The sequence below is a fragment of the Indicator indicator genome, chromosome 36, assembly GCF_027791375.1.
Source record: "Indicator indicator isolate 239-I01 chromosome 36, UM_Iind_1.1, whole genome shotgun sequence".
Taxonomy (NCBI): domain Eukaryota; kingdom Metazoa; phylum Chordata; class Aves; order Piciformes; family Indicatoridae; genus Indicator; species Indicator indicator.
This window is the reverse complement of record NC_072045.1, coordinates 1,672,898-1,696,654: the sequence shown is the minus strand read 5'-3', so window position 1 is coordinate 1,696,654 and position 23,757 is coordinate 1,672,898. Positions and strand designations below refer to the sequence as shown.

At 56.3% G+C, this 23,757-nt stretch overlaps 1 protein-coding gene across 1 annotated transcript in view; it reads right to left on the bottom strand.

The window, feature by feature from the left end:
* Positions 1-23,213, bottom strand: part of UNC13A (unc-13 homolog A) — a 36,054-nt gene extending 12,841 nt beyond the window's left edge. Inside the window, exons 1-25 of the mRNA XM_054396348.1 lie at positions 23,192-23,213; positions 18,433-18,462; positions 18,010-18,109; positions 17,709-17,826; positions 17,415-17,538; positions 17,167-17,240; positions 17,023-17,077; positions 16,240-16,275; positions 15,559-15,769; positions 14,890-15,015; positions 12,474-13,088; positions 10,581-10,674; positions 9,468-9,517; positions 8,251-8,344; positions 6,296-6,367; positions 5,844-6,063; positions 5,364-5,591; positions 4,933-5,074; positions 4,395-4,564; positions 3,843-3,958; positions 3,574-3,737; positions 2,863-3,025; positions 547-615; positions 345-434; positions 59-193 (exon numbers count right to left, since the gene is read on the bottom strand). Coding sequence (XP_054252323.1) covers positions 59-193; positions 345-434; positions 547-615; positions 2,863-3,025; positions 3,574-3,737; positions 3,843-3,958; positions 4,395-4,564; positions 4,933-5,074; positions 5,364-5,591; positions 5,844-6,063; positions 6,296-6,367; positions 8,251-8,344; positions 9,468-9,517; positions 10,581-10,674; positions 12,474-13,088; positions 14,890-15,015; positions 15,559-15,769; positions 16,240-16,275; positions 17,023-17,077; positions 17,167-17,240; positions 17,415-17,538; positions 17,709-17,826; positions 18,010-18,109; positions 18,433-18,462; positions 23,192-23,213 — 3,318 coding nt within the window. The remainder of the gene's footprint in view (positions 1-58; positions 194-344; positions 435-546; positions 616-2,862; positions 3,026-3,573; positions 3,738-3,842; positions 3,959-4,394; positions 4,565-4,932; positions 5,075-5,363; positions 5,592-5,843; positions 6,064-6,295; positions 6,368-8,250; positions 8,345-9,467; positions 9,518-10,580; positions 10,675-12,473; positions 13,089-14,889; positions 15,016-15,558; positions 15,770-16,239; positions 16,276-17,022; positions 17,078-17,166; positions 17,241-17,414; positions 17,539-17,708; positions 17,827-18,009; positions 18,110-18,432; positions 18,463-23,191) is intronic.
* Positions 23,214-23,757: the final 544 nt, after the last annotated feature.

Genomic DNA, 23,757 nt, shown 5'->3' with positions numbered 1-23,757 from the left:
AGGTCCCCCTGCAACACCTGACACGCCAGTGCATCCCATCTGCCCCTGCCTCACGCACCGGGTCTGTCTGGTACTCTCGACTGTACAGCTCGTGGCAGTTGTTGAAGATATATTCGTAGGTGGAGTTGAGGCAGGCCTTCACACAGTCCTTCACCACCTGGCTCGCCCGTGGGGGGCTCTGCAGCTCCTGGACCTGGATGGGCAGCAGGGGAGCAGTGTTAGAGACAGAGTCACAGCCCTGCAGCCACCCAGGAGCCAGCAAAACTCCAACCTTACAAAGAACTGGTACCAGCAAGGGTCAGGCTCCCCACTAGCGGCATGGGCAAGTGAAGCCCCAGCAATACCTTCATCCGAAAGAAGGTGATGCTGGTCAGCAAATCAACTGTGGACTTGAGATCCTGCAGCCGTTCAGGACTACTGGCAGGGAAGTTGTTCTGCCAAAGGGGGAAAAAAGAGCAGAGTTGCACACAAAATTCTCTCAGAGGCAGAAAACAGCCACTTGTTGTTTCAGACGGGGAGGAGGCTGAGGCACAGCAGCCACCTTACCCGGTACATGGAGAGGTCGATGCGCAGTGAGTTGTGCAGCTGGTCAAGGAGTTTGACGAACCTCTCCTTCTGTGGAGAAATGCCCCAGAGCCAGGTAAACAACAGAAAGGCTGCAGGGACCACCCCCCTCCCTGCTGCCCCTGGCTCTGTCTGCCTCCAGCCTAGCCCATGCCGCCCCTGGCTCATCCCTCTTCTTTCTGCTTTCCTTCATTTCCTCCTTTCTTCATCAGAGCCCTGCAGGTGGGCATGGGATGACTGTGGCAAATTGCAGGTCCTCACTGAAGGCCAGGGCTCACTGGCAGCCATCAATGGCTCCTGGGGCACTCGTGGCCTTGTTGGGCATGGTACAGGATTGAGAATCAATACTGTGCATCCCCTTTGCTCTCACTGGTGGCTGGTGCCAGAGGGGCAATGGGCTGTTCTGCCTGCCCTGCCCACTTGAACATCTTTGAGCATGGGGTTGGGGCAGGAGCTGGGAGTGTGCAGGGTTGTGCTCCTCAGCTACATGTCCCTGGATTAAAGCTTTCCAATTGCTGAGGGGAAAAAGGCAGAAAAAAGAGCAACTGGGCTCTCGCAGTGTTCACCCACCATCAGGGTTGAGCTGCCTCGAGACAAGGCTAAGATGACCCCAAGAGCTGGACACCTTCATGGGCTCCTCACTCACCCAACCAGGCTGCATCATGGGATGTGGGCAGGGAACTGCTCCAGGTGGAGAGTCTCCATTGAAGCTGAGTGGCTTTAACTTAGGTCAGCCCAGCTCCTGCCCAGAGAGCACAGGGCAAATCCTATGCTAGACTACAGATTGGGTGTCAGAGCTGAGGGCAAAGCAACCTCAATTGTCCAGTGATAGGACAAGGGGCAGTGGGTGCAAGCAGGAGCAGAGGAGATTCCACTTGAACATCAGGAGAGACTTTTTCACTGTGAGGGTGCTGGTGCCCTGGAGCAGGCTGCCCAGAGATGTTGTGGAGTCTCCTTCTCTGGAGAGATTCAAGACCTGCCTGGATGTGTTCCTGTGTGATCTGCTCCAGGTGATCCTGCTCTGGCAGGGGGATTGGATTCAATGATCTCCAGAGGTCACTTCCAACCCCTAACATTCTGTGATTCTGTGATGTGTGAACCACTCTGTCACAAAATGCTACCAGGAGGCATTTCACTTTGCACTGCTGCCAAGGGTGATTTGCACAACCCCACTGATGTGTAGCCTCCCACAAAAGCCTTAAGTTCCCCCCACAGCACTGACTATACCGGGTCAGGGCTGCCCACAGGGCTCTGCAGAGCCCAGAGCAGCTCCCCAAGTCCTGGGCAGGAGGACAAGGGGACAGGACAGGGCAGCGAGTTCCGTGCCTGCCTGGCCGTGGCTCGGCCAAGCCCGCAGCCTGCACTGGCAACCGCAAACCTTGGGCGCCCTTGACAGGCCCTGAGCCGAGACCGCGCGTCCCCAACAGCGCTGTAGAGCTTTAAAACTGGACACCACCGGTACCCGGGGTTAAAGCGACATGGCTGGGCACTTTAGGACCCAACCTTAGGCTCTCTAAAAAAAGAGAAAGAAACAAGTTTTTAACACCCTCCACATCAGACAAGAAGTGCTTTGTTCTTCCGTGCGTGCGGCTTCCTCCTGCATACCCTGCAGGCTCTTCTCGCTTCTCTGCTACCCCTGCAACAGGCACTGGGAGGTGAGCCAAAGCAGCTGCTGCTCCAAACTGTGTGTGGCCCTGGCTGCATCCCTGGCTACCCAACACTTCATCTGACCCAGACCCTGGCTTGACCCATGTGCACCCAGAGCAACTACCTGCTGCCTCTGGGATGACACAGGGGGAGAGCTCAGCCCCTCCTTGCCCATGTCCCCAAGGGCACACCCAGCCTCAGCACAAACTCACCCCACTTGTAGCACACAAGAGACCCAGCAGGCACCCATGGGTGCTGAAAAAACAGGCAAGTTTGCAGTGGTGCCAGGGTGTGCCCAAAGTGCACAGGGCTGTGCAAAACTCCTGGTGAGCTGCAAGGATAGCTTCTTGCCACCTGGTTGTGATTTTGCTCTTCCCCTCCTGCCACTCAGCATCCCAGCCCACTTGGACTCCAGTCACAGTTTTACCATAGGAACTCAGGGGGTACATTTAGACCCTCTCCCAGGAAGGTGGTGGCTCTTTTCCTTCCTGAAAATTGGGAGTAGGAATAATTTCTGGGCAAGCAGAAGCTAACCACCTCTGCTGCCTGGCTGCAGGTGGGAGCAGGGTGTTTTGCACTGCCCTGTTTTGCATCCTGAGCCCCCCACCCCCTCCCAAGAGAAGAGAGAAGAAGGAAGGAAGGTTTACGCACCATCGGACTTACCCCGAAATTGGAAGCAGCAAAGCGGTCAGAGGCTGAGACGTTGGTGGAAGCCGTGGTGTGGGCATAATAGGCATTGATGTTGGCCAGCAGGGTGCTCATCACGGCTGGCACCCCTGGACACATGTACTTGGAGGAAAGGCAGGCAAAGTGCCTGCAGAGAGAGGGGGATGGTGAGCACGGGGCCACAGCAGGGACTGCCCACAGGAAGGGGCACAGGGCTAGGGCACAGAGAAGGGGAGGGAGGGGTGCACAGGGTTGGGGTGTGCCAGGGAAGCAGGTCTGCGCCAGTGGCAGGCAGGTGGATGCAAATAGAGGCAGAAGAGGAATATGCTGACAGTGACCTCCCCAACCCAGGACCGCTGCAGACTCTTTGAGCAGGGTGGAGGGCAAGGAATTCAAGTCATGGCCTGGTAGATGGACTCCACCCCCTGGCAAACTGCAAACTCATCCACCAGTGTCCCCTCACTGTCCTCTGTCTGTCCCCACTGTCCCCTTGCTCTCCCCACTGTCCCCTTGCTGTCCCCTCACCATGTCCCCTCTCTGTTCCTACTGTCCCCTTGCTGTCTCCAGCATCTCCTCTCTGACCCACTGCCCCAAGGTGTCCCCATTTTCCCTTGCTATGTCCCCTCACTGTCCCAACTGTGCCCAAGCTGTCCCCAGTTCAACCTCTTTGAGCAGGGTAGAGTGCAAGGAACTCACGTCATGGCCTGGTAGATGGACTCCACCCCATAGCGCATTGCAAACTCATCCACAATCTCCTGGGCTGTCTCATCAAAGTAGACCTTCCAGGCATCGTCTCCCTTGGCATCAGGGATCTTCACCACCCCACCGTTTTGCAAATCCGTCACAAAATGGAAAAGGTTCTGGAGGCACAGAGGAGTCCCATCAGGTCCCCAGAGCCAGTGCAGTGGCATAGTAGCATTGCTGGGGTGGGGGCTATGCCCCCTGTGCCTACTTGAGGTGCTCACCTCATGCAGGCAGGTGTACTGCACATGGTAGGGAGCCACCTTCTCCTCGCCTTTGATCTCCACGCTGATGTGTAGCCGGATGGCTCCTGACACAGCCGACTTGTCTGTCCTCTTGTCTGTAGGGATACAGGGAGGGGAATAAGATGTGAGTCTTTCCCCAGAGCTACTCTGCTCATTCCTAGCCCCAAAGATGGGCAGCCAGCTCCAGCACAGAGGGGCTCTTGGGGGCTGGGGCCAAGGGGATGCCCAGCAGCAAGTGCAGTCAGGCCAGAGTACAATGCAACCAAGGCATTGCAGAGAAGAATTTGGCCAGATCTCCACAGGCTACAGAGATGTGGCCTCTCCATGCCTCGGTTTCCACTCTACAAAGGGCCAGGGCTCCAGACCTCCTGAGCACAGGGTTTTGAGAATGACCCTGGGAAAACACTCTATCCCCATGGCTTTCACTATTGAATATTTTTTCACAGCACTAAGGTGCTGAAAGAGCCCTCAGGCCAAGGCTGGCAGCCCAAACTCCTGGGAGCTCAGGGCTGTGGCAGGGCAGCCAGTTACCGAGGTTGTACCAGACGTCCATCTCCCCACTCAGGGTCCGGACCTCAATGATTGTCTGGCCCAGGAAGTCATCAGACTCCCTCTTGAAGCGCTGCTTGACGCGGGACTTGATGTCATCGTCTTCATCCCAGACACGGACTTTGATGCGGTCAGAGGAATTATGGCACTCGCTGGGGAGGTGAGAAGAGGCAAGCCCCAAGATGAGCAGGGAAATCTTTCCAGGCTCTCCCCAGCCTGTTTCCCTAAACAAGGGGAATCACCCCAGCAACAGGCAGGAAATGGGGAAGAGAGGAGATGCGAGGGCACCAATTCTCCCTGGTGGGCTTGGCAGGGTTCTGCTACAGCTTGGATCAGCTCCCATAGATGGAAGCCAAATCCTCTACGGCACAAAACCAGCACTCCCAGCAGCCCCCTGTCCACCCTCAGATGGGGCAGGACAAGACCTCCACCACCATGCAGCAATATGCTGACAGCTAGCACAGCCCATCAAGACCAGTGTAGCCTAGAGCGGGGACAGAGAGAGCAGGGGTGAACTTACAAATGGAAATTCTCCTCCCAGACCGGGTTGAGATTGCCGTAGATAGTTTTAGTCCTTTTTTTTGTCTTTCCAACCTGGACAGTGACATATGGGTCACTGGAACCCGTCTTATCCTTTGCTTGCAGGCCCTGGGCACAAACAACTGCAGCACAGCATGGCACAGTACAGCATGCACGTCCATTCACATGAGGCACATGGGTGGCACACACAGCAAAGAGAAAAAACAGGCAAAGAGAGAAGTCAGTGCCACAGTCACACCAAGATCCCCACAGCAGGCACCTTGTATGCTGACAGAGCCCCAGGGTCTGAAGCTATTTTGCAGAATGAGGGGCAGGAGGGGCTTGGAGCACACAGCATCCTTGTGCAAGAGGGCAGCCACATGATACCTCCCACAGCACATGGTGCCAGAACCAGGCACAACCAGAACCTACCCGTGATGCTGATCTTGGCTGACCATTTGGAGGTGCCATCCAGGACACTCTGCTTCACTGCCTTCATCTGCTGCGTGTGTGTGGTCTTGGTGACCCCAAACACCTCCTGGATCAGCTCAAATATCTCTGGTTTGTTGCGCTCCCGGATCTTCATGCGGTCCTTGAGCACCATGATGATATTCTGCGTCCGGTCCTCTGCTCCATGCTTGGAGCTCTTCTCTGCTGCCCCTGGGAGAGGACAAACACAGGTGAGACAGAGGCAGGAGGAGCAAGTATCATCCAGCAGAGAGCCAAGAGCTTCACATGCCCACCATGGATGAATGAATTCAAACCTGGAAGGCTGTACATCCTGCCAAGGACAGAGCTGCCCTGCTCACCACTTCCCCCATGCACAAGGCAAAAGTACTTCTCTCCCTGGGGCCTCTCCTTCCTCCCCCTCCCAAATGAGAAGGGATGAAGTTGCAGGCAACGGTTCCTTACTCTGCAGGCAGTCCGCATTGAGCAGGTCCTGGCACTTCTCGTGACACTTGACACCACACTCGGCACAACGCATGCCCTGCCGGGCAATGCCCCACAGCAGGCCCTCACACTCATAGCAATAGGTAGGGGTGGTGGCTGTCCACACCTCGAAGTTGTGGGGTGTTGTGCAGGAGATGGGGTACACTAAGGCTTGCAGGGTCTTCTTGTAAACATGGTTTTTCTGTGCAAGGACAGAAGACAACAGGAAGAAAGTTCAGGCTTTCCTATACAGCAGCTGAGAGGGTGCAGACACCTCATTCACAGATGCAGCCATAAGCATCTTGGCTGCTTTGGCATCACCAGAGGAGGATGCTGGTGTGGCACAGACCCCACATCTTCACTGCTGGTTCAGTTGGCTGTGGTTTATCCCTCCCACCATGATTGCCCACACCCCACACTGCCCCAGCACCTACCAGCTCCTCGTTGTTCAAGGTGCTTGAGGCCAGTGCAGACGTGATTCCTGCTTTTCTGGACTGAACCAGGGACTGTGGGAAAGAAACATAGTTCTGAGATCCAGCAAGGCATGGAGTGTTCCTCCTGCACTTCTTAAGAGTCACAGTAGCTGTAAAACACCAGGGATAGACCCTGCCCTCAGGGAAGAGTGGGTGCTGACTGCATGGGCAGGCAGTGGGGACTGCCCAGCTCCCTGTGATGCCATTGCTGCAGTGCCACCCTGCTGCACCATGGGACTGTGTTACAGTTTTAGGGCTATGCTTAATTGTAAATAAGGTTTTCCAGAAGATTCGAGTCTAGGGTCTGGACAGAACAATGAAAGATAAGTTTATCTCATCCAATTGGTCTGCAGAATTTCTTATATTTTGCAGCACAAGCTTGTTTTCTCTCTCTCTGGGCCCTCCCTTGCCTGGATTCTTGCTTCTCTGTCTCTGCCTTTGACCTTGCTTGCTTGGCTGCCTGATTTCTTTTTGGGTTTGGTAAGGTACAGCGTAGGATAGAAGTAACATAGCTATACACAGCCCTCTGGACTTTTATGTCCACATGGGTGTGGGTCTGTACAGGGGGGAAAAGAGAGAGAAATGCATTATTTGTACAAGGGAGTGTTGTGTTGTTGTTAAACTGTAAATATATGTAAATAAATTTTGCATATGTTTCTTGCCTTTTATACTTTTATATTTGGTCTACTTTTGTGAATATAATTTCATTTTACTTCCAAATTCTGACTAAGTGTGGCAAATTTACTCTTTGGGGTGGTCCAATCCAAACTACAACAGACTGGAAGGAATTTAGCAGGCCATGGCATTCCCAGTTCAGCCCCAACAGGGCAGAGCCTCTCAACATGTCTTGAGAACCCAGGGAGACAAGGGTGAGAGGCACTTACCATTGCCTGCAGGCAGCCAGGGTCAGTGAAGGGGAAACAAAAGGCTGTTAGTGCAGGTCAGCTCCAGCAGACCAAGTCCTGGCCCCTTCCCTCTGGAACGAATGGGAATCGGGGCAACACCAACCCCTCACCCAGTGCTGGGCCAATCTCTAGGGGGTTTCCCACCCCAAGCCACAGGCTGACTCCAGACTACCAAATCCCAGCAGGGAAAACATCATCCCTGCCCAGCTCCTCCACTCAGCCCACCCCATCACCATCCACAACCCAACACCCCAAAACCCCAACAGCAACACAGCACAATGCAGAAGCATCAGTGGTTGCCCAAGTGGGCTGGGGGGTGGAGGACAGCAGTGGGGGGGAGCAGGGGCAGCAGGAAGGGAGAGAGCAGGCAAGTTGAGGACAGGACAGAGGTACCCTGGGGAGGGCACAAAGAGGAGGTGGTGAGGTGCAAAGTAAGGGAGAAGGAGGTGAAGGGGGCCTAATTCTGGTACAAAGGGTGTCTGGATTCCAAAATTACTGTTTGTTGTCACCAGGGGGTGACAGCAGACTGGCCCTGTGTACTTCCACCCAGAGGCTGGATGGGACCCCAGCATGAGGCTGTAGTGGTGCAGTGTGACAGTGGTGGCAACAAGAGCATAGTGGGGGCTGTGCATCTCAGAAAAGCCAGCACCACTCCTCCTCTGGCACATGGGTTCATCTGCCTAGCACCAGCATGGTACAAGCTGTGGGGAGCCTATGGCAGGTGGGACAGGAAGCAACCAGGGACACACACTGGTAAAAAGATGGGAAATCAGACACAGCTCAGGGAAGCCTTGAGCTGATGCTTGGTGTACAGACAGGGCCCGGGAAAAGCACCCTAGGGTAGGAAGAGCCCAGATGTGCTGTCCTCACAGCTCCCTGCTGTGAGGGCCAGGGCCAAGAGACCCCAAACAGCCTGGGACACCCCCACACCCTACCAGTGGGTCTGGAGGAGGCTGGGCAGTGCTGGCCAGCAGCACCCAAGGGTGCTCTCTCTTTAACCTTTCAGATCACGCTCACCAGATCGCTGACTAGAGGGAGAGATTTGCGTCCAGGCTTAATGTCAGGCATGCTGTTAATGCAGCGCAGAAACCTTACTGCCGCCCCTCTGGACAGCCAAGCCAGGCCAGAGGAAAGAAAACAGAAAACACAAAACACAAGCCATGTTAGAGGCAGGTGGGGAGCAGGGCACAGCCGCCCAGCAAGCGTTGGCAGAGTCCAGCAAGGCACAGCAGAAGCGAGGCCAGGAGCTGAGTGATGCACTAGGAGGAGCCTCACCAAATCGCTAACTAGGGGGATGGGCTTTCGCTTGCGAATATCCGGCATGCTGTCTATAATGATCAGCCCACCTCCAGGCCTGCAAGAGAGATGAGAGTCAGCAGGCACAGCCAGGCTGAGCCAGCCAGAGGCTCTCTGCTTCTGCCTGGTGTTCACTCAGGACTCAGCGATTAAATCCCAGGTGGCCTAGGATGCACCCACAGAACCCCCATTCCACCTCGTCCCCAGCTGGGGTAAGAGATCCCTGAACTAAAAATTGGGGGGGAGGGGGATTCTGGCAGAAAGCTGATATTCCCCAGGTGAAGATGTTTTGCTTCAGTGGTGCCACAGCAAAACACAGGAGAAAAAAATAGCCCATTTGGCTCTGCAGCACAGAGTAGGAGAGCTGGAGCTTCCTTCTGAGACATCAGAGGTGAGCACTGAGCCCTTCTCCTTCAAGAGAAACCAAATCAGCACAGCTCAGGCAGAAATGTTGCCTTGCAGCCTCCAACCCTGGCTACAAGAAAACCCCTGTATGATCTGGTGGCTCCTCAAGGAAACCTGCCAGGTTCTCCCTGGGTCAGCAGCAGGGCAGCCTGTGAGGGTGAGATGGGAGTAAGACTCACAGGCCACCCAGGTGAGAGGTTCAGGGGTTCCCCATGGCACCACTCAAGTCCTAGATGGCAGGGGAGAAGTGGAAACTACCACCCCAGCTTGGTCCCATCCCAACGTACTCACCTCCCTGTTCTCCCCCTCAACAAGTGGACATGGAGTGATGGCACTTCTGCTGGCTCTTCCAAAAGCACCAAGTGACCAGCATTCAGCCAAAAAATCTGGCTCCTTGCATGCCCATTACTGGGCAATGTTTCCCCATGCCAGCCCCCCATGAATTCAGTAATCACATCCTAAAGAGGAGGGAAGATCAGCCCATGAGCCCTGAAAGCCAGAAGGTACCAGTTCCCCCACATACTCACCCGCCTTTGAACCACAGGGATTTAGCTTCTCCATCGCCTTCCCCACGGGCCTGCAAGACATGGGGCCACTGTCACAGGTACAGTCCTGAGCCCTCAGCTCAGCTGCCTCCCCAGGGCTCAGTGCTGCTGGTAGCTGAGTGCCCAGCCAGTGCCTGCATCACTGAGGAGGCATGGAAAGGGTTTAGAGTGTGGGCAGAGAAGAGCAGGTTCTAAAAGGAGGGGGCACTTCTCAGCAAAGGGCTTGCACTGGGAATGAAACACCTTCAAGAGGCTGAACTAGGCAAGCAGTGGGCACACTTCAGCAGAGGGGCTTGGGTTGCCAAAGCAGTGGAGATGGCTGCAGTGTGTGAAAGTGGGGGACTGGAAAAGCATCTTTGGAAAGGCTCAGCAGGTCCACACAGACTCACAGACAGCTGGAGAGGATTGCAGGGAAAAGCCAGAGCACACCAGGCGTGGGGTGTGTGCAGGGACTGTCCCACAATGCCACTTCCTGTGCAGGGGACATTGTTTTGGGAGAAAAGGGAAGGAAGAGCCAATGGTAGCTCCCTTGTGGGGAAATCCCTGCACGACACACACCCCACACACTATGGGGGCACACAGGTTGCTGGGTCATTGGGTTGGACATGCTTACCTGCAGGCAGGCTACACCCCTTCCCTGCAGGAAGGGAAGGCACGGGTGCAAGGGCCATGGTGGTGGACAACTGAAAAGAGAAGCGGTGGGGACGGGGACCAAAGCCCCATGGGGGTGAATCCAGAGTCAAAACAAAATGAAAAGATGGAGGATGGAGTCTAAAAACAGAACAAAAAATCGTCAACTCAATACAGAGGAGAGGGTGGAGAGGCTGGCACAAGCACACCACATCCAGCACACACCAAGGGAAGGTCCTCAGCACTCCCTGCCACTCATGAGGGTCCCACTTGGTGTGAATAGAGTTGAAGTGCCACTATTATTAGAGGCCCCCAGGTCCCCACTGTCCTCAGGGTGTGGGATGTCCTTGGGATCAGGGAGCGGATGTGTCTAGAAAATGCCCAGTGGCAGGAAGAGTACACAATCCCAACTTATCATGCGGCCAGCTCTGGAACTTGGCAGCGGGCAGCCACGGGGGTGCTCACCTCCTGCAGCTGCATGCAGACTTTGTTGAAGGCTCTCAGCCAGTTGGCTTTGGCTCGTTCTTTGGGGTCCTGCACCTCCACCTCTGCTTGCTCCCTGCAAGGACACACACCTTGCTCACCTCCCAGCACAGCATCAGGGAGGAAGGAGTCAGCCCTCACATCCCAGGCAGGACTAAGGCTGCAGTTTAGGGATCCTGATGGGCCTTGAGGCAGTGTGGCCATGGCAAAACCCCTCTCTTGCTACCAGGGTGGGCTCTACAAAGGTAGCAAGTCCCACTGCAAAGGGCAGCACAGTTAAAGCAGAGCGACGAGGAGGAGCCATCAGGGAAAGGGCAGCCCAGTCTCTCTGCCCTGGGCACCCAAGTGACATAGAGGGATCCCTCCAGGAGCAAAAGGCCAGAGAACTGCCAATGACACAAACATGTGGAATCAACATCCTTTGCTCCTCATCTCCTCAGCAGGACATTCTGCCCGCTTTCCACTTTCCAGAGTTAAAAGCTCCCAACTCCTTAGTGGCTCCAAGCCCAGGAGGACCTGCCAGGCTGAGCATGCTGACTGGTGTGGATTTTTTTCTCCTTTCTTGCAAAATCAAGACATGGAAGACAAGAAAATAAACCCCCCAAACATCTCATCCTCCTGGAGAGCCTGATGTGACATGACACTGGAAATGGATCCCAGAATCAGGCTGGAATGAGGCCAAAGGGAGCTCAAGAGATGAACCTGTCCAAACAGGCCCTCTGCAGCCTTGCCTGTGCTAAGCTGTGGTCCCTAGCACAAATCCACTGTCCCTGGTGTCCAGCCTCTTCCCCAGAGAACAGACACTGCAGGCAGACCTTTGTCAGGACTCTGATTAGCCCTTGGGTCTAAATGTGTATTTTTTCTGAAAAAGATCATTTTGCCTTCCTTAAAAGTAGAGAGTCCCCAGCTCTGGTCTACAATTTAAAATAAATAAAAGACTGAAAAACACCTCTCATGCTTCTCCTCTGCAGTGAGGAGAGCAGTGATACTTACCAAACCATGCTAAAATGAACGTGTTCAATAATTAAAGGCAGAAACCAATACACAGAATCACAGAATAGTTTGGGTTGGAAGGGACCTTAAAGATCATCTAGTTCCAACCCCCTGACATGGGCAGGGACATCTCCCACTAGATCAGGTTACTCAAGGCAACACTTCCATGGTTGAAACCTCCACAACTTCTCTGGGCCTGTTCCAGTGCCTCACAACCCTCATGGGGAAGAATTTCAGCCTAGTGTTTAATCTAAATCTAACTTCCTGCAGTCTGAAGCCATTGCCCCTCATCCTATCACAGCATGCCTTTGAAACAAGTCCCTCTCCAGCTATCCTGTAGGCCTCCTTCAGATCACCCTTGCAGAAATTATTCCCTCAGTATAAATTAGTCACATGCTGCAGCAGGGACCTGGCAAACAACTAATTCATCTGTAGAGCACAGGAGGCCACTGATGATCTTTTAGCACTGGCCTAGGGAGAGGACTGACTCCTGTGAAGCAGGTCTTCTGACTGTGATCAGCTCCACGGTACATCCTCTATGCAGGGAGCCAGAGAAGAGGAATCTCAGCCCCAAGCCCTCACCTCCCCCATTTCCAGGTTTGTCCCAGGTAATAATCCTGCACCACAGTAGCCCTGACAGGATTTTAAATGCATTGAGCTCTGCTGGGTCCAGGCAGTGCACCCAAGAGGGCTGGTCTTTGCCTGGGTGGCTTCCCCAGCTTCGATGCTTGAAGCACCTGGAAAGGCTCCAGGCACTGCAGAAGGTCTCTGGTGCTGCCCCTTGACACTGCAGCACAGCACCAGCCTCAGGCCACCCTCAAAGCATCCTCAGTGTCATCAAGCACAGAGCAATCCCAGGAACAGATCAACTCTCCCTCCTACCTCTCAGCCAGTTTCAAGGGCTCAGGCTCGTGGGCTGCTTCTTCAAGGGGAACGTCATTTGACTCCTGCTGGGCCTGGAGAGTCTCTGGGGGTTCCTGAGGGACAGAGATATCCTTCTCCTCCTTCCTCTCCTCCTTCTCCTGTTGCTGCAGCTTCATCTGTGGGACCATCTGGGGTTGCTGGGGTTGCTGGGGTTGCTGCTGCTGCTGTTGTGGTTGCTGCTGCTGCTGCCCAGGAGGTTTTTGTGGTGAGGGGTAGGCATCATGCTCAGCGGTTTTGTAGGTGCCCTGATCCTGCAGGTCCTCCTCCTTGGGGTAGCCTTCTTCATTCTCACTGTAGTCCTCATTGAACTCTTCCTCCTCCTCCTCCTCCTCCTCCTCCTCTTCTTCCTCTTCCTCTTCCCCCTCCTCTAAATAGAGGTCATCTTCCTCCTCCTCCTCCCAGTGGGGCGAGTCCTTGCGGTAGCTGACGGAGCTGTGGCAGGAGTGGTAGGAGTCTCCATCCCGCTCATCCATCTCCGAGTCCCGCAGGCTCTCGTTTTCAAAGTCCTCACTCAGCTGGGAGCTCCCCTGGCTCAGCTCCACTGACGAGGCATAGCGGCTGCTTCCTGTGGGGCTGTGGGGACAAGGGTACAAGGACAGGGCTTCCATGGGTCCATAGCCCGGCCTGCCCCATGCATCCCAGCAAGAGCTTGAGGTGAGACAACAGTGCAGATCCCCCAGAGGCAGAGCCCTTGGTGAGCACCAGGCTCGGGCTCCTTGTCCTGGGAGCTGAATGCAGAGACTTAGGAGGCTCCATGGGCTGGGAACAGCCCCACAGGCTGGGGCACTCTCAAGGGCCTGACCTTCTGAACTGGGCTGAGCGTGGGGAAGTAGGCGATGATATCTGTTCCCTCAGCTCATCCCTGCCAGGGATAGAGACACAGCGCAGCCAAGCAACACCCCCAGACAGGTTGTGACTCCTGCTTCCCCCAAACCATCCTGCCCCAAATCCTGAGATCCATCACTCAGTCTCTTACTCTGACACCTCACTATTCCTGTAGACCTTCTGGGTATTCCCTCCATCAACACCATCACTCCCCTTAACCACATGATCCCTACCCAAGAAGTTCCCTCTCCACTCCTCCTGCCCAGCCAGACCCCTTCCCACCACCCCATCTTTCCCATTGGCCCGAGGCCTTCCAGCACCCCCCTCTCACAGCCACCTGCTCCTGGGGGAGCAGCAATGCAGAGGGACTCCCTGCAGCTCAGGAGGCTGCTGCAGACAGGGCATCTGCAGAGCTCCATGGAGAGAGGCTCACATAAGCAAACATGCAGACAGGACAGCGACATGCCTAGGAAGAGGCCTACACCATGTCTCCAGCACTGGCAGCTAGGGCTCAGGAGTGGGCAAGGGTGAAGGGGACAAGGTGATGGGACAGGATTGGCAGAGTCCTGGGCCAAGAGTAGCTGAGCCAGGGAGTGGAGAGCCAGGAGACACCACAGGAAGGAAGATGCTGGGGAATACCCAGGCTGGTCCCAGCAGGAAAGCATACTAGCATCATCCAGGTACCCTGGGGAGTCAGGGAACAGGGGTGCAGGAGTCATGGCTTATGTCTGGAAACCTCTCACCTCTCCAGCCTGATTGTGGCCAGAGTCGAGAGAAGGGCCCTTTGCACACCATGAGGGTCCCAATCACTGCATGAGGCTTTTGCCCAAGCAAGGTGTTTCCTGTGAGGTGACCAAAAATGGAGAGCGGCATTTGAGTCCCCAAGACCCCAGGTCCCATACCTACTGGCATGACAGTGAAAAGGCAGCAGTGTTGCCAGTCAGTCACTGTGCCAGTGAGCAGGACCAGGGTGTTAGGGTATCACTCCCATGAACTGGGACACAGCAGCAAGAAGGGACACCGCCAGGCCAAGAGAGACCTAGAGCATGTCAACACTGCTCCTCTGCGAAGCAGCCTGGGGTGGGGAGAGGGAGACCCTGTGGCAGCACAAGACCACCCCTGCTGGGACTGGTGTTGGCCTCACCACGGCTGCAAGGACCAACTACAGCACACTGCGACAGCACACAGCAGACAGCACTGCAGCCACCCATGGCACACAGCGCTGCAGCGACCCACAGCACACAGTGCTGCAGCCACCCACAGCACACAGCGCTACAACCACCCACAGCACACAGCACTGCAGCCATCCACAACACACAGCACTGCAGGCACACAGCACTGCAGCCACCCACGGTACACAGTGCTGCAGCCACCCACGGCACACCACGCTGCAGCCACCCACAGCACACAGCGCTGCAGCCACCCACAGCACACACTGCAGCCACCCACAGCACACAGCGCTGCAGCCATCCATGGCACACAGCGCTGTAGCCGTCCACAGCACACAGTGCTGCAGCCACCCACAGCACACAGTGCTGCAGCCACCCACCTATCAGATAGGTCTAGGGACCGCCTGCTCTCAAGGGAAGGCTGGCGGCTGGACCGCCTGCTCGACTCGGAAGCGGACTCAGCATCACTGCGCCCGTGAGCGGCAGAGTCAACGCTACCATAGCGTCTGCCAGGGAGGAGAGGAAGATCATCAGCGAGGTACCAGACACCACACCGCTGCCACCCACCATGCCCTGGCATCCCCTGCTGCTGTCAGGATGCCAGCAGGAAGCTTCTGTCCTAGTGGTTGGGGCTGGCACCTTGGGCTGGATGCTGGCAAGGAACTGGGCAGTGCTGTGGCTAAGGTGATGATATGCCAGGCAGGCATTCCTGCCAGCAGCTCTGCCTGCAGCCACCTCTGCACCCTCAGCCAGGCCACATCCCACAAGCTCAGCTCCCAGCAAGCACAGATGGGGCTTGGGGTTCCCAAAGCCCAGGAAGGACAGAGAAGAGTAGTGACCCAAAAGAACTTGAAATTCTTTCAATTAGAAGGCAGGGCTTGGGGCCAGCATCAGCACCATCTTCCTCACCTCAACATCCTTGCCTCTGTCACTCATTGCCCTGTGAGCACCCTCCCTGACATCACCCCAGGAACTCGCTGGCCTCTGCCACCTGTGGGGGCAGATTGAGAGAGCAGGTCCCAAGGCTGAGCTGGCTATGCCAATGTTACCTGATGGGACGCTGGTCTGAGTAGTCCATCTCATAGCTCTGCATGGAGTCAGTGTAGGAGTCACGGGAGCTCTGCTGCTGGTGCCTCATGGGGTACTGGTGGACAGAGGCATTGGGCTGGGAGGTGGTGTAGTAGGGGGGTGGGATGCTGTTGCTGGTCTCGCTGCGGTAATCACTGTCTCGGTCATCCACTGTGCTGTCAGGGTCATCATCTGCAAGGGGCTGCAGTGAGCGGGAGAGCCCCACAGCTGTTGCCCTGTGCCCAGCACAGTCCCGCTACTGCCACCACTGTGTTGCCACAGCCATGGGACCATGCTGGGGAGATGGACTCAGGAAGGGGTGGGGGGCAAGATGTGCAGGTTCCCCTCTGCAGAAAGGGGTTTAGAGCAAAAATGGGCAGGGGGAAGGGGAAAATAATATGTACAAAAAGGGACAAGAGGAGGCAAAGCCAAACCTTCTCATTGCCACCAGGGCACGCCGAGAGCACAGAGCCTCACAGGGCCAGCCTATGAGGACAGCCCTGCACAGCACAGAGTGCTCAGTGCTTCCATTCTCACCCAGCACAGATCCACAGCATGAAGCCACAGGACCTCTGAGCAGCCCCAGGCTAAGCTATGGCACAGGAAAGGGGGATGCATTGGGGACCACCAAGCAGAAAGGGAGGAGGGGACAGGATACTCACTCTGCTGTTCTCCCCAGCCAAAATAGTTCCAGTTGCCTAAAAACAAAAAAAAAAAAAAGGCAGAGACAATAAGTATGGAGACAGGTCTAGGGCAGCTGCAGGAGCTGGCTGGGAGGAAACAGCATGGGCAAGGTGGCATTGAAGTTCACTGGGGACAGTGCCCAGGCCTTGGGATGATGATAGCAAAACAGGCTATGAACAGTGCCTGAGGCTGGGCATGGTGATATCAACCCAGGCTGGGGACAGTGCTATGGCTTGGCACAGTAGCACTGAATTTCACAGGCAACAGGGCCTGGGGCTGGGCACAGAGTTACTGAACTGGCTTGGGATAGTGCTGGGCTGTGCATGGCCTTTGCATGATTACAGGAGGGTAAACTGAAGCACAGGTTGGGACAAACCAAGCTGCCACCCCAGCTCCCCCAGATCTCTCTGCCAGTGCCTCCACCAAGCAGGCCCCTCATCAGCTTTGCTGCCCTTTGCCCAGGCTCACCAGAGGACTGTCCTTACCAGCCTCATTGCCATGCTCACCCACACCCTTTTCCCCTAGAACTCAGCCCCACAGGAGGGCTCAAACACTGCAGGGAAAGGAGACAGCAAAGAAACACCAGCAGACACAGAAGGGAGGATGGGAACAAGGACTGAGATAGGGTGTGGGGTGAGGCTGAGCCCCACTTGGGTTAGGGTCCAGTGCCCCAAGGCAAGCATGGACCCCACGGTGTGGGGAGCTGGAGGGACAGGGCAGTGGAGGGTCCCACACCAGGGCAGGAACAGGGCAGCACTTACAGCACTGGGAGCTGTGAACAGGCAGAGGCTTTTCCTGCTCCTCCTGGAAGGCATACTGGGAAGAGACAGGACAGTGAGGGCTGCTTGCTCACAGCACTCATGCTCCCTGACCCTCACGCTTGGCCTGGTTATGCCCTGACTTACATCATCCTGGTCCCGCATGGCATTGAGCTGCTCCAGCTTCTTGGCCCAGTACCTGGCCTCCTCCTCAGGGATATCTGCAAGAGCAAAGACCACTACTGGTGCACAGATACCCCACCCCAAAACAGCCCCCAGCTTTTGGGGCTACAGCATCAGACGCCCATGCTCACCCCCAAGGCCCATGAGCATCCCTGGGGCTAGGAGCAAGGAAGGATGAACCCCGGGCCTGAGGGCCCAGGGATGATACCCACCCAGTGGTAGCTCAAAGCGTGTGTCAAGGAGGATTCGGTGGAAAGTGGGATCCTTGGTGCCTGAAATCTCATTGTCAGTCATGATAACCTGGGAGTCAAGTGTGAGCCATTCTCCAGGGCCTTCCTGCAGGGCAGAAATGGGGGTGAAGAGAGCTGCCACAGACACCCCCTCTCAAGTACCACAACCCCATGCACACAAGGGTGCTCCAAGCAGGGCCCTCTCCAAGGACAGCCAGGGGTTGACTACATGTCTTTTAGGCTCTGGCATGGGGATGCACATGCCTCGCTCCCTACCTCATTGGACTGCCGGATGGTCCGGAGGGGGATCCACACTGTCCCCACCATGGTGTCCCAGATCAGCCCCTTGTTCCACACCTCCACCGTGAGGCCCAGGTCAAGCCGGTTGATTTCACTGGGAAGTGCATAAAGGCATCAGGTCACCCCAGCAGCACCCCCCCCCCCCAGCCTCTGCCTGTCTCCTTGGTCCCAGGTCTCAGGTAAGCCTGCCAAGACTGGGAGCAGGCAGAACACTAGCAGTGGAGGTAGGAGGGAGCAGCAGGGGTGGGAGAACCAATGGTGACCCCTGGTCACTCACAACATAAAGTCCTGTTCCCAGGAGGGCAGGTTGCCCCGCACTGCAATGGTTGTGCTCTTGACATTTTGCACCTTCAGTGTCACGTAGGTGTTAAACTTCTCTGTGGGAGCAAAAGCACAGGCAAGTGGCCCCCAGTGCATCCCCCAGCCCATCTATGCATCCACCCCCCTAGGCACCCTGCACTGTCACCCTCCCATGGAGTCCCCCTACAATGCCCTCAGTGCTCTAATACAACTTGTCCAGGCTAGCTCTGAGCCCCTCAATCCTGTCCATGGCACCCCCATTTCTGAGGCTGGGCCTGGCATCCCCTCGCCATCCCCCAGCCCTTCTTCTGATCCTGCCACATCCAATCAGCCCAAAAGCCAAGCCCCAAGCCCCAGCCCCACACCCCAAGGTGGGCAGGCAGGTGTGGGGGTTGCTTACCTTGGGGCCCGTCGAACTTGGCCTTTTTAACTGCAGGGACAGAGAGGGAGGGAAGAGGTTCAGCCTGGAAGACTCATGCAGGGCTAGGGACTCCCACCAGGCTGTCAAAGAGATGGGAGGACCCCAGACCTGGATGCCCCCCCCACCTCCACCATTCCCAGCTGCAAGATGGGGAAAGGTGGTGAGATCCCTCCTGCTGGTGGTGTAAATCAGGAGACCCCAGTGCTAGGCACTAGGGAGGGGGATCAGGCATGAGCTGGAGCAGGGCACCAGAGAGCAACAAAGGCCCCCCCAAAAAAACTGCCCCTCTGGGACAACCTGAAACATCTGACTGCAATCCCAAATGCCCAGCCTCCCTTCCCCCACTTTCTCTCATCACTTCTGTTTTCAGATCCATTTGGGATGCTATCATATATGTGCTGCTGTGAAAGGACCAGGGTGGGAGGTACTGTGAGAACCCTCCTCCAGCTCCAGTCCCCAAGAGGGCCACCAGCCCAGCAACACCAGGGTTAAGGCTCTAACCACTGACCCAGATTTCGTCCAGGAAAGATGGGGGGTAGGGAAGCTGCAACCCTTCCCACCTGACCACAGCCCTTGGGGTAGTGGAGGTATACCCTAAAGTGTTGTGTATCTGAGAGCCCCAAAGTGTCCCCCACTGCACCCCAGCCCTGTCCCCCTCCTGTGGACACCAAGGACTGGTTCCCATCCTCCCCATTGGAGACTCCTCCCAGGGGGCTGATTGCATGTGGCAGGACAGTGGCTGCATCTGGGCTGGATCCTGCTCAGCACTATGGGAACAAATGCCCCAGTGCAGGGAGCTGCAGGGATCCCAGCCATCAGGATGCTCTTATGCCCAGAAGCTTCTTGCCTAAATATCCCCAAATGTCATCAAATCCTCAGCTCGGCACAAAATCAGCTTCTCCTGTGACTCCTAGGCCTTCAAAACCTCCTCAATACTCACATCCTCCCAGCAAAACCCTGGATCCTCAGCTTTACAACAGTGCTGCAAGTGGGAAAGCACGGCGGGGTTGGTACACAAGTTTCGTCCACAATGGGGAGGCAAACAGGCAGCTGGGAAGAGCTAAGCACCAGCACTGCTAAAGCCAAGAGGTGGCAGGGGCAAGCAGTGTCCTCAGGGCTCCCAGGAAGGGAACAGGCAGGGAAGAAATGACACAGCATCCAGAGAATAGGTCGGGTGCCAGAAGAGAAAGGACCAACGTGACTGAGGAGGGATGAAAATAGCCCTGGTGATGCCAGAGGTAATTTGATTTCAGAGACATGCCACTTGTCAGCCACTTATTACCCACTGCCAGCACTGCAGGGGCCATGGGGCTGCTACCAGCTCCACGTGCCTGGCAAGGTTCAGAGGAGACAGCATGAGCAGCCCCTGCCGGTCCCCAGGGTGCGTCTGGGGGATGTAAGGAAATCATTGGCTCAGCTTCAGCACATCCTTCAGAAGATAACTGGATCCTTTGGCTTAGCCACCTGTCCTGTGCCAAGAAGGCCACACACTGGGTGACTCATTGCCTAAAGGAAGATCACTGCCCCATCACTGGCAGCCATTCTCCCAGGGAATCACTGAACTCTGGGTACTGGGGCTTCACTCAGGGATGGGGGGGTCTGGTTCAAGGCCATGTACAAGGCTCTGGGATCCTGAAGATCCCCTGGGGTGGCAGATCTAGGAGCTCGAGCAGTTGGGTGAGGACAGCTGGCATCACTGTGCATTACAATATTAGACTGCTTGTATTTTTAATATAATATAATATAATATAATATAATATAATATAATATAATATAATATAATATAATATAATATAATATAATATAATATAATATAATATAATATAATATAATATAATATAATATAATATAATATAATATATATACATTCTATTGATTTCTATTACACAGTCTATAATATATTGGGCTTTTTATTATTCTGCTCTAATACATTATTTGGTACCAGGACCTGCCTGTGGTGTGTGCTCAGAGCTGCAGAGGGACCCTCAGCATAGGAGCTCACCCTTGCCTCAGACCTAGGTGCAGCCATCAGTGCTGACTGCTCTCTACCAGCCTCTGCCTCTGAGACAGGAGAGCAGGGGAAGGGGAAGGAACACTCCAAAAATACACAAGCTGACAGGAACAAACAATCACCCAGGGAACACGTGGCTCTTCTGGCTGTCAGATACCGCTGAGGAGAAGTCCTGCTGCCACCATCTGCAGCCAATGGCCCGGACTGGGCTGTGCCACCCTCCCACCCACCAACAGGTCCTTAAAGATGGCACAGGGACAGTGGGTCCTAGGGCACCACCCTCGGGTTAAGTTCTCTGTGATCCTTCAGACAATGAGTTGGGGACAGCAGGACCCCACGGGAGCAGGCGGTTGAAAGACCTGAGGCACTTTGTTCAGTGCCTCATTGGGGAAACTGTGCAAGAGGCAGCTGGCAGGGGTCAGAATGGCAACAGTGTGAAAATCAGGCTGGGCTGTTGGCATCCCACCACAGGTCTGTCTGTCTGTCCATCCCTCTGTTGTACATGCATATACCTATCTCTCCAGCCAGCCAGCCAGCCAGCTGTCCATTCATTCACCTATCCCTGTCTGTCCATCCATCCACCTGTCTGTCCATCCACCATGTCTCTGTCCATCCATCCTTTGACCATCCATTCTGTCTCTTTGACCATCCACCTGTCTCTCCATCCACACCCTCCCTCCACCATCCATCCATCCATCCATCCATCCACCCATCCACTTACCCACCAACCCTCTTACCCACCCATCCTCTTATCCAGCCATCCTCTGTCTGCCTGCTCACATCTCCCCACCCCACCATCCATCTGACCATTCATCTATCCACTTGTTCCTCCAGATGTCCATCCACCCACCTGTCCATCTGTCTGTCTCCCTCACCACTTCAGACACCCCCCTCCCAGACATGCATCCCTATCCCCACTCACCCCAGGGCCACTTCAGTGCCCATCACTGAGGTGCATCCCCCCAGCATGAAGCCCTCAGAGGCTGTGCATGGCCTCAGCCCCTGCCTCCCAGCATGAAGCCCTCAGGCGTTGTGCATGGCCTTAGCCCCCTGAGAGAGATAAGGGAAGACTGGGGGAGGCTGTGGGGTGGCACCTCCACCCCGGGACCCTAAAAATAGGATGACAGAAACAGCAGCCTCCAGTGAGCAGCAGCTGGGAGGTGGGGGAAGCCTGAACCTGCCGGGAGCTGTTTCTCACCATCCACCCTCAGGGGGCTGTTCCTCTCCATCCACCCTCGGCTTCACTGGAGGTGTCACGGTGTGTGACAGCCCCTTAAACGGGAGCAAAGATGCCAACCTCCCCCTGCCAGAGGAGCAGACCCCGAACTGGGACCTGCTGCTGCCCAGGGCATGCCAGCTTTAGCACAGCTCCTGGCTTTCCAGGGAGCTTCTCACTGCACTGCCACGGGAGGGGCGGCTGTGACAGTACCTAAGGGACAAGGATGCGGTGGAAGAAGGAAAGCTCCCATTGTCCTCTTGATTTCCCCTGGGGAGGGGACTCTGGTAGGGGAATCTCAGAACCCTGTGCTTCACTGTGTTCCCAGATGCCACTCTGCCACCTTCATCCTGCCACCCTGGGACTCACCAGTGCCTCCCCCTCATGGTGCACAGGACCTGGAAAGGGGGAAAAGGGCCCCCCCTCCCCCCAGACTTCTCACCCCCTCATCTGAGCACACAATCCAGAGTGACTGCAGGATGCATCTGTGCACCGAGCTGGGAAAGCTCAAGATGTGCAAGCTCAGAGTGCAAGGATCCCCTATCTGCACAGTCCTTCCAGTATGGGGTGACCAGCACCCCTAACTGGGACCCCACCATCATCAGACCACCATCCTCCTGCCCTGATCCCCATAGCTGCCCACAACTCCCCCAGCATCATCATGCCCGAGGTGGGACTGCACGTGCAGGGTCATGGGGGGGGGGGGGGGGGAGGTGTTTAGGAGTTGGGGAGGGGGGAAGATAGGGGGATTTGGAGATATATAGGGTTGGTTCGGGAGGGTGGGAATGTGGGAGATGCCTGGGGACAGCTGATATCTGGGAGCAGGGAGGGTCTTTGGAGTGAGGAGTTTGGAGCATGGATACTGAGGGGCTTGGAGATAGATGTGGGGCATTGAGGGGCGTCTGGGGATGCTTAGGGTGGGGACGTTTGGGAAGGCAGGGGCTTGTGTCTGCATGGTGGGGCTGCTTGAGGACAGACGTGCAGAGCAGGGGTCTGTACGGGTGCTTGGGGAGGTATCTGGGGAGAGATGAGAGGGTGAACGGGTGGGGGTTGTTGCAGGTCTACGTTTGAGGGGCGAGTGGGCAAAGACGGGGGAGGGGGAGAGCGGAAAGAAGGAGGATTCAAGGCGCCTGGAGGTGGAGAGGGTCAGATGAGTGAGGCTGGGATGGGAGCTGCAAGGGGACCGCCCTCACTGGCGCTGCCCACGGCAGAGGTGACCCTGGTGGGGGCAGGCAGCGCCCACGCACCCTCTCGCTTCCCCACCCCCACTCCATGGCCCGGCGTCGCGCGCGCCCCCGCCGGTTCATTCATAAATCCGGGCGCCGTTATTTTGTGAATGAAGCCGTTCCCACAACCCCCTCGCAGCCTGCGCCGGACCCCAGCGTCCTGCTGCCCCCTCGAAGGGATCTCTGTCGGTACCGGGCAGCGGGACCTGCCCGCGGCAGCCAACGGGACTCCCGGGGACGGCCCGCCTCCTCCTCCCCGCGACATGCTCCCCTTTGTCCCGATACCTCCGACGCAGAGAAGCGACATGGTCCCAGTGGTGGGGCTGGCGCGGGGGCCGCGGAGAGGGCGCGGAGGGGGCTCGGCGCCGCTCCCGACGCCGCCCCTGTGGCTAGCGGGCGGCCATCTTGTTCCAGCACCGGGGACAGCTCCTGACGTCACACACCCCCCCCCCCTCACCCCTCTGCCTCCGCCGCCGCGTAACAGAGCCGCCGGGCAACCGCCCCCGCCCCCGCCGCGCCGAGGGGCGGGCAGCGCCCGACAGGCTTGGCGAGGCCAAGTTCGGTGTGTGCGGCCGCGGAGGGGCTGTGCTGCCCTTGTGCACGGCGAGGAGGGGTCTCCTTGGCGAGACCTGCCACATTCGCATTGTCCGGGAAAGCGTGTGTGGCTCCGTCCTACACACATCGCCCCGAAAGGGGAGAACCTGCCCAGCCCATCCTGCGCCGGGGGCCTGCCTTGGACAGCCCTGGGGTCTATCGTTCTCTCCTTGCCCCTGGAAGCTGGGGACATCTGGCTTGTATATCTCTGGGGCACTCTGTCCTGCCTGCGCAGTCCCAAAGGGGAGGTGATTTCG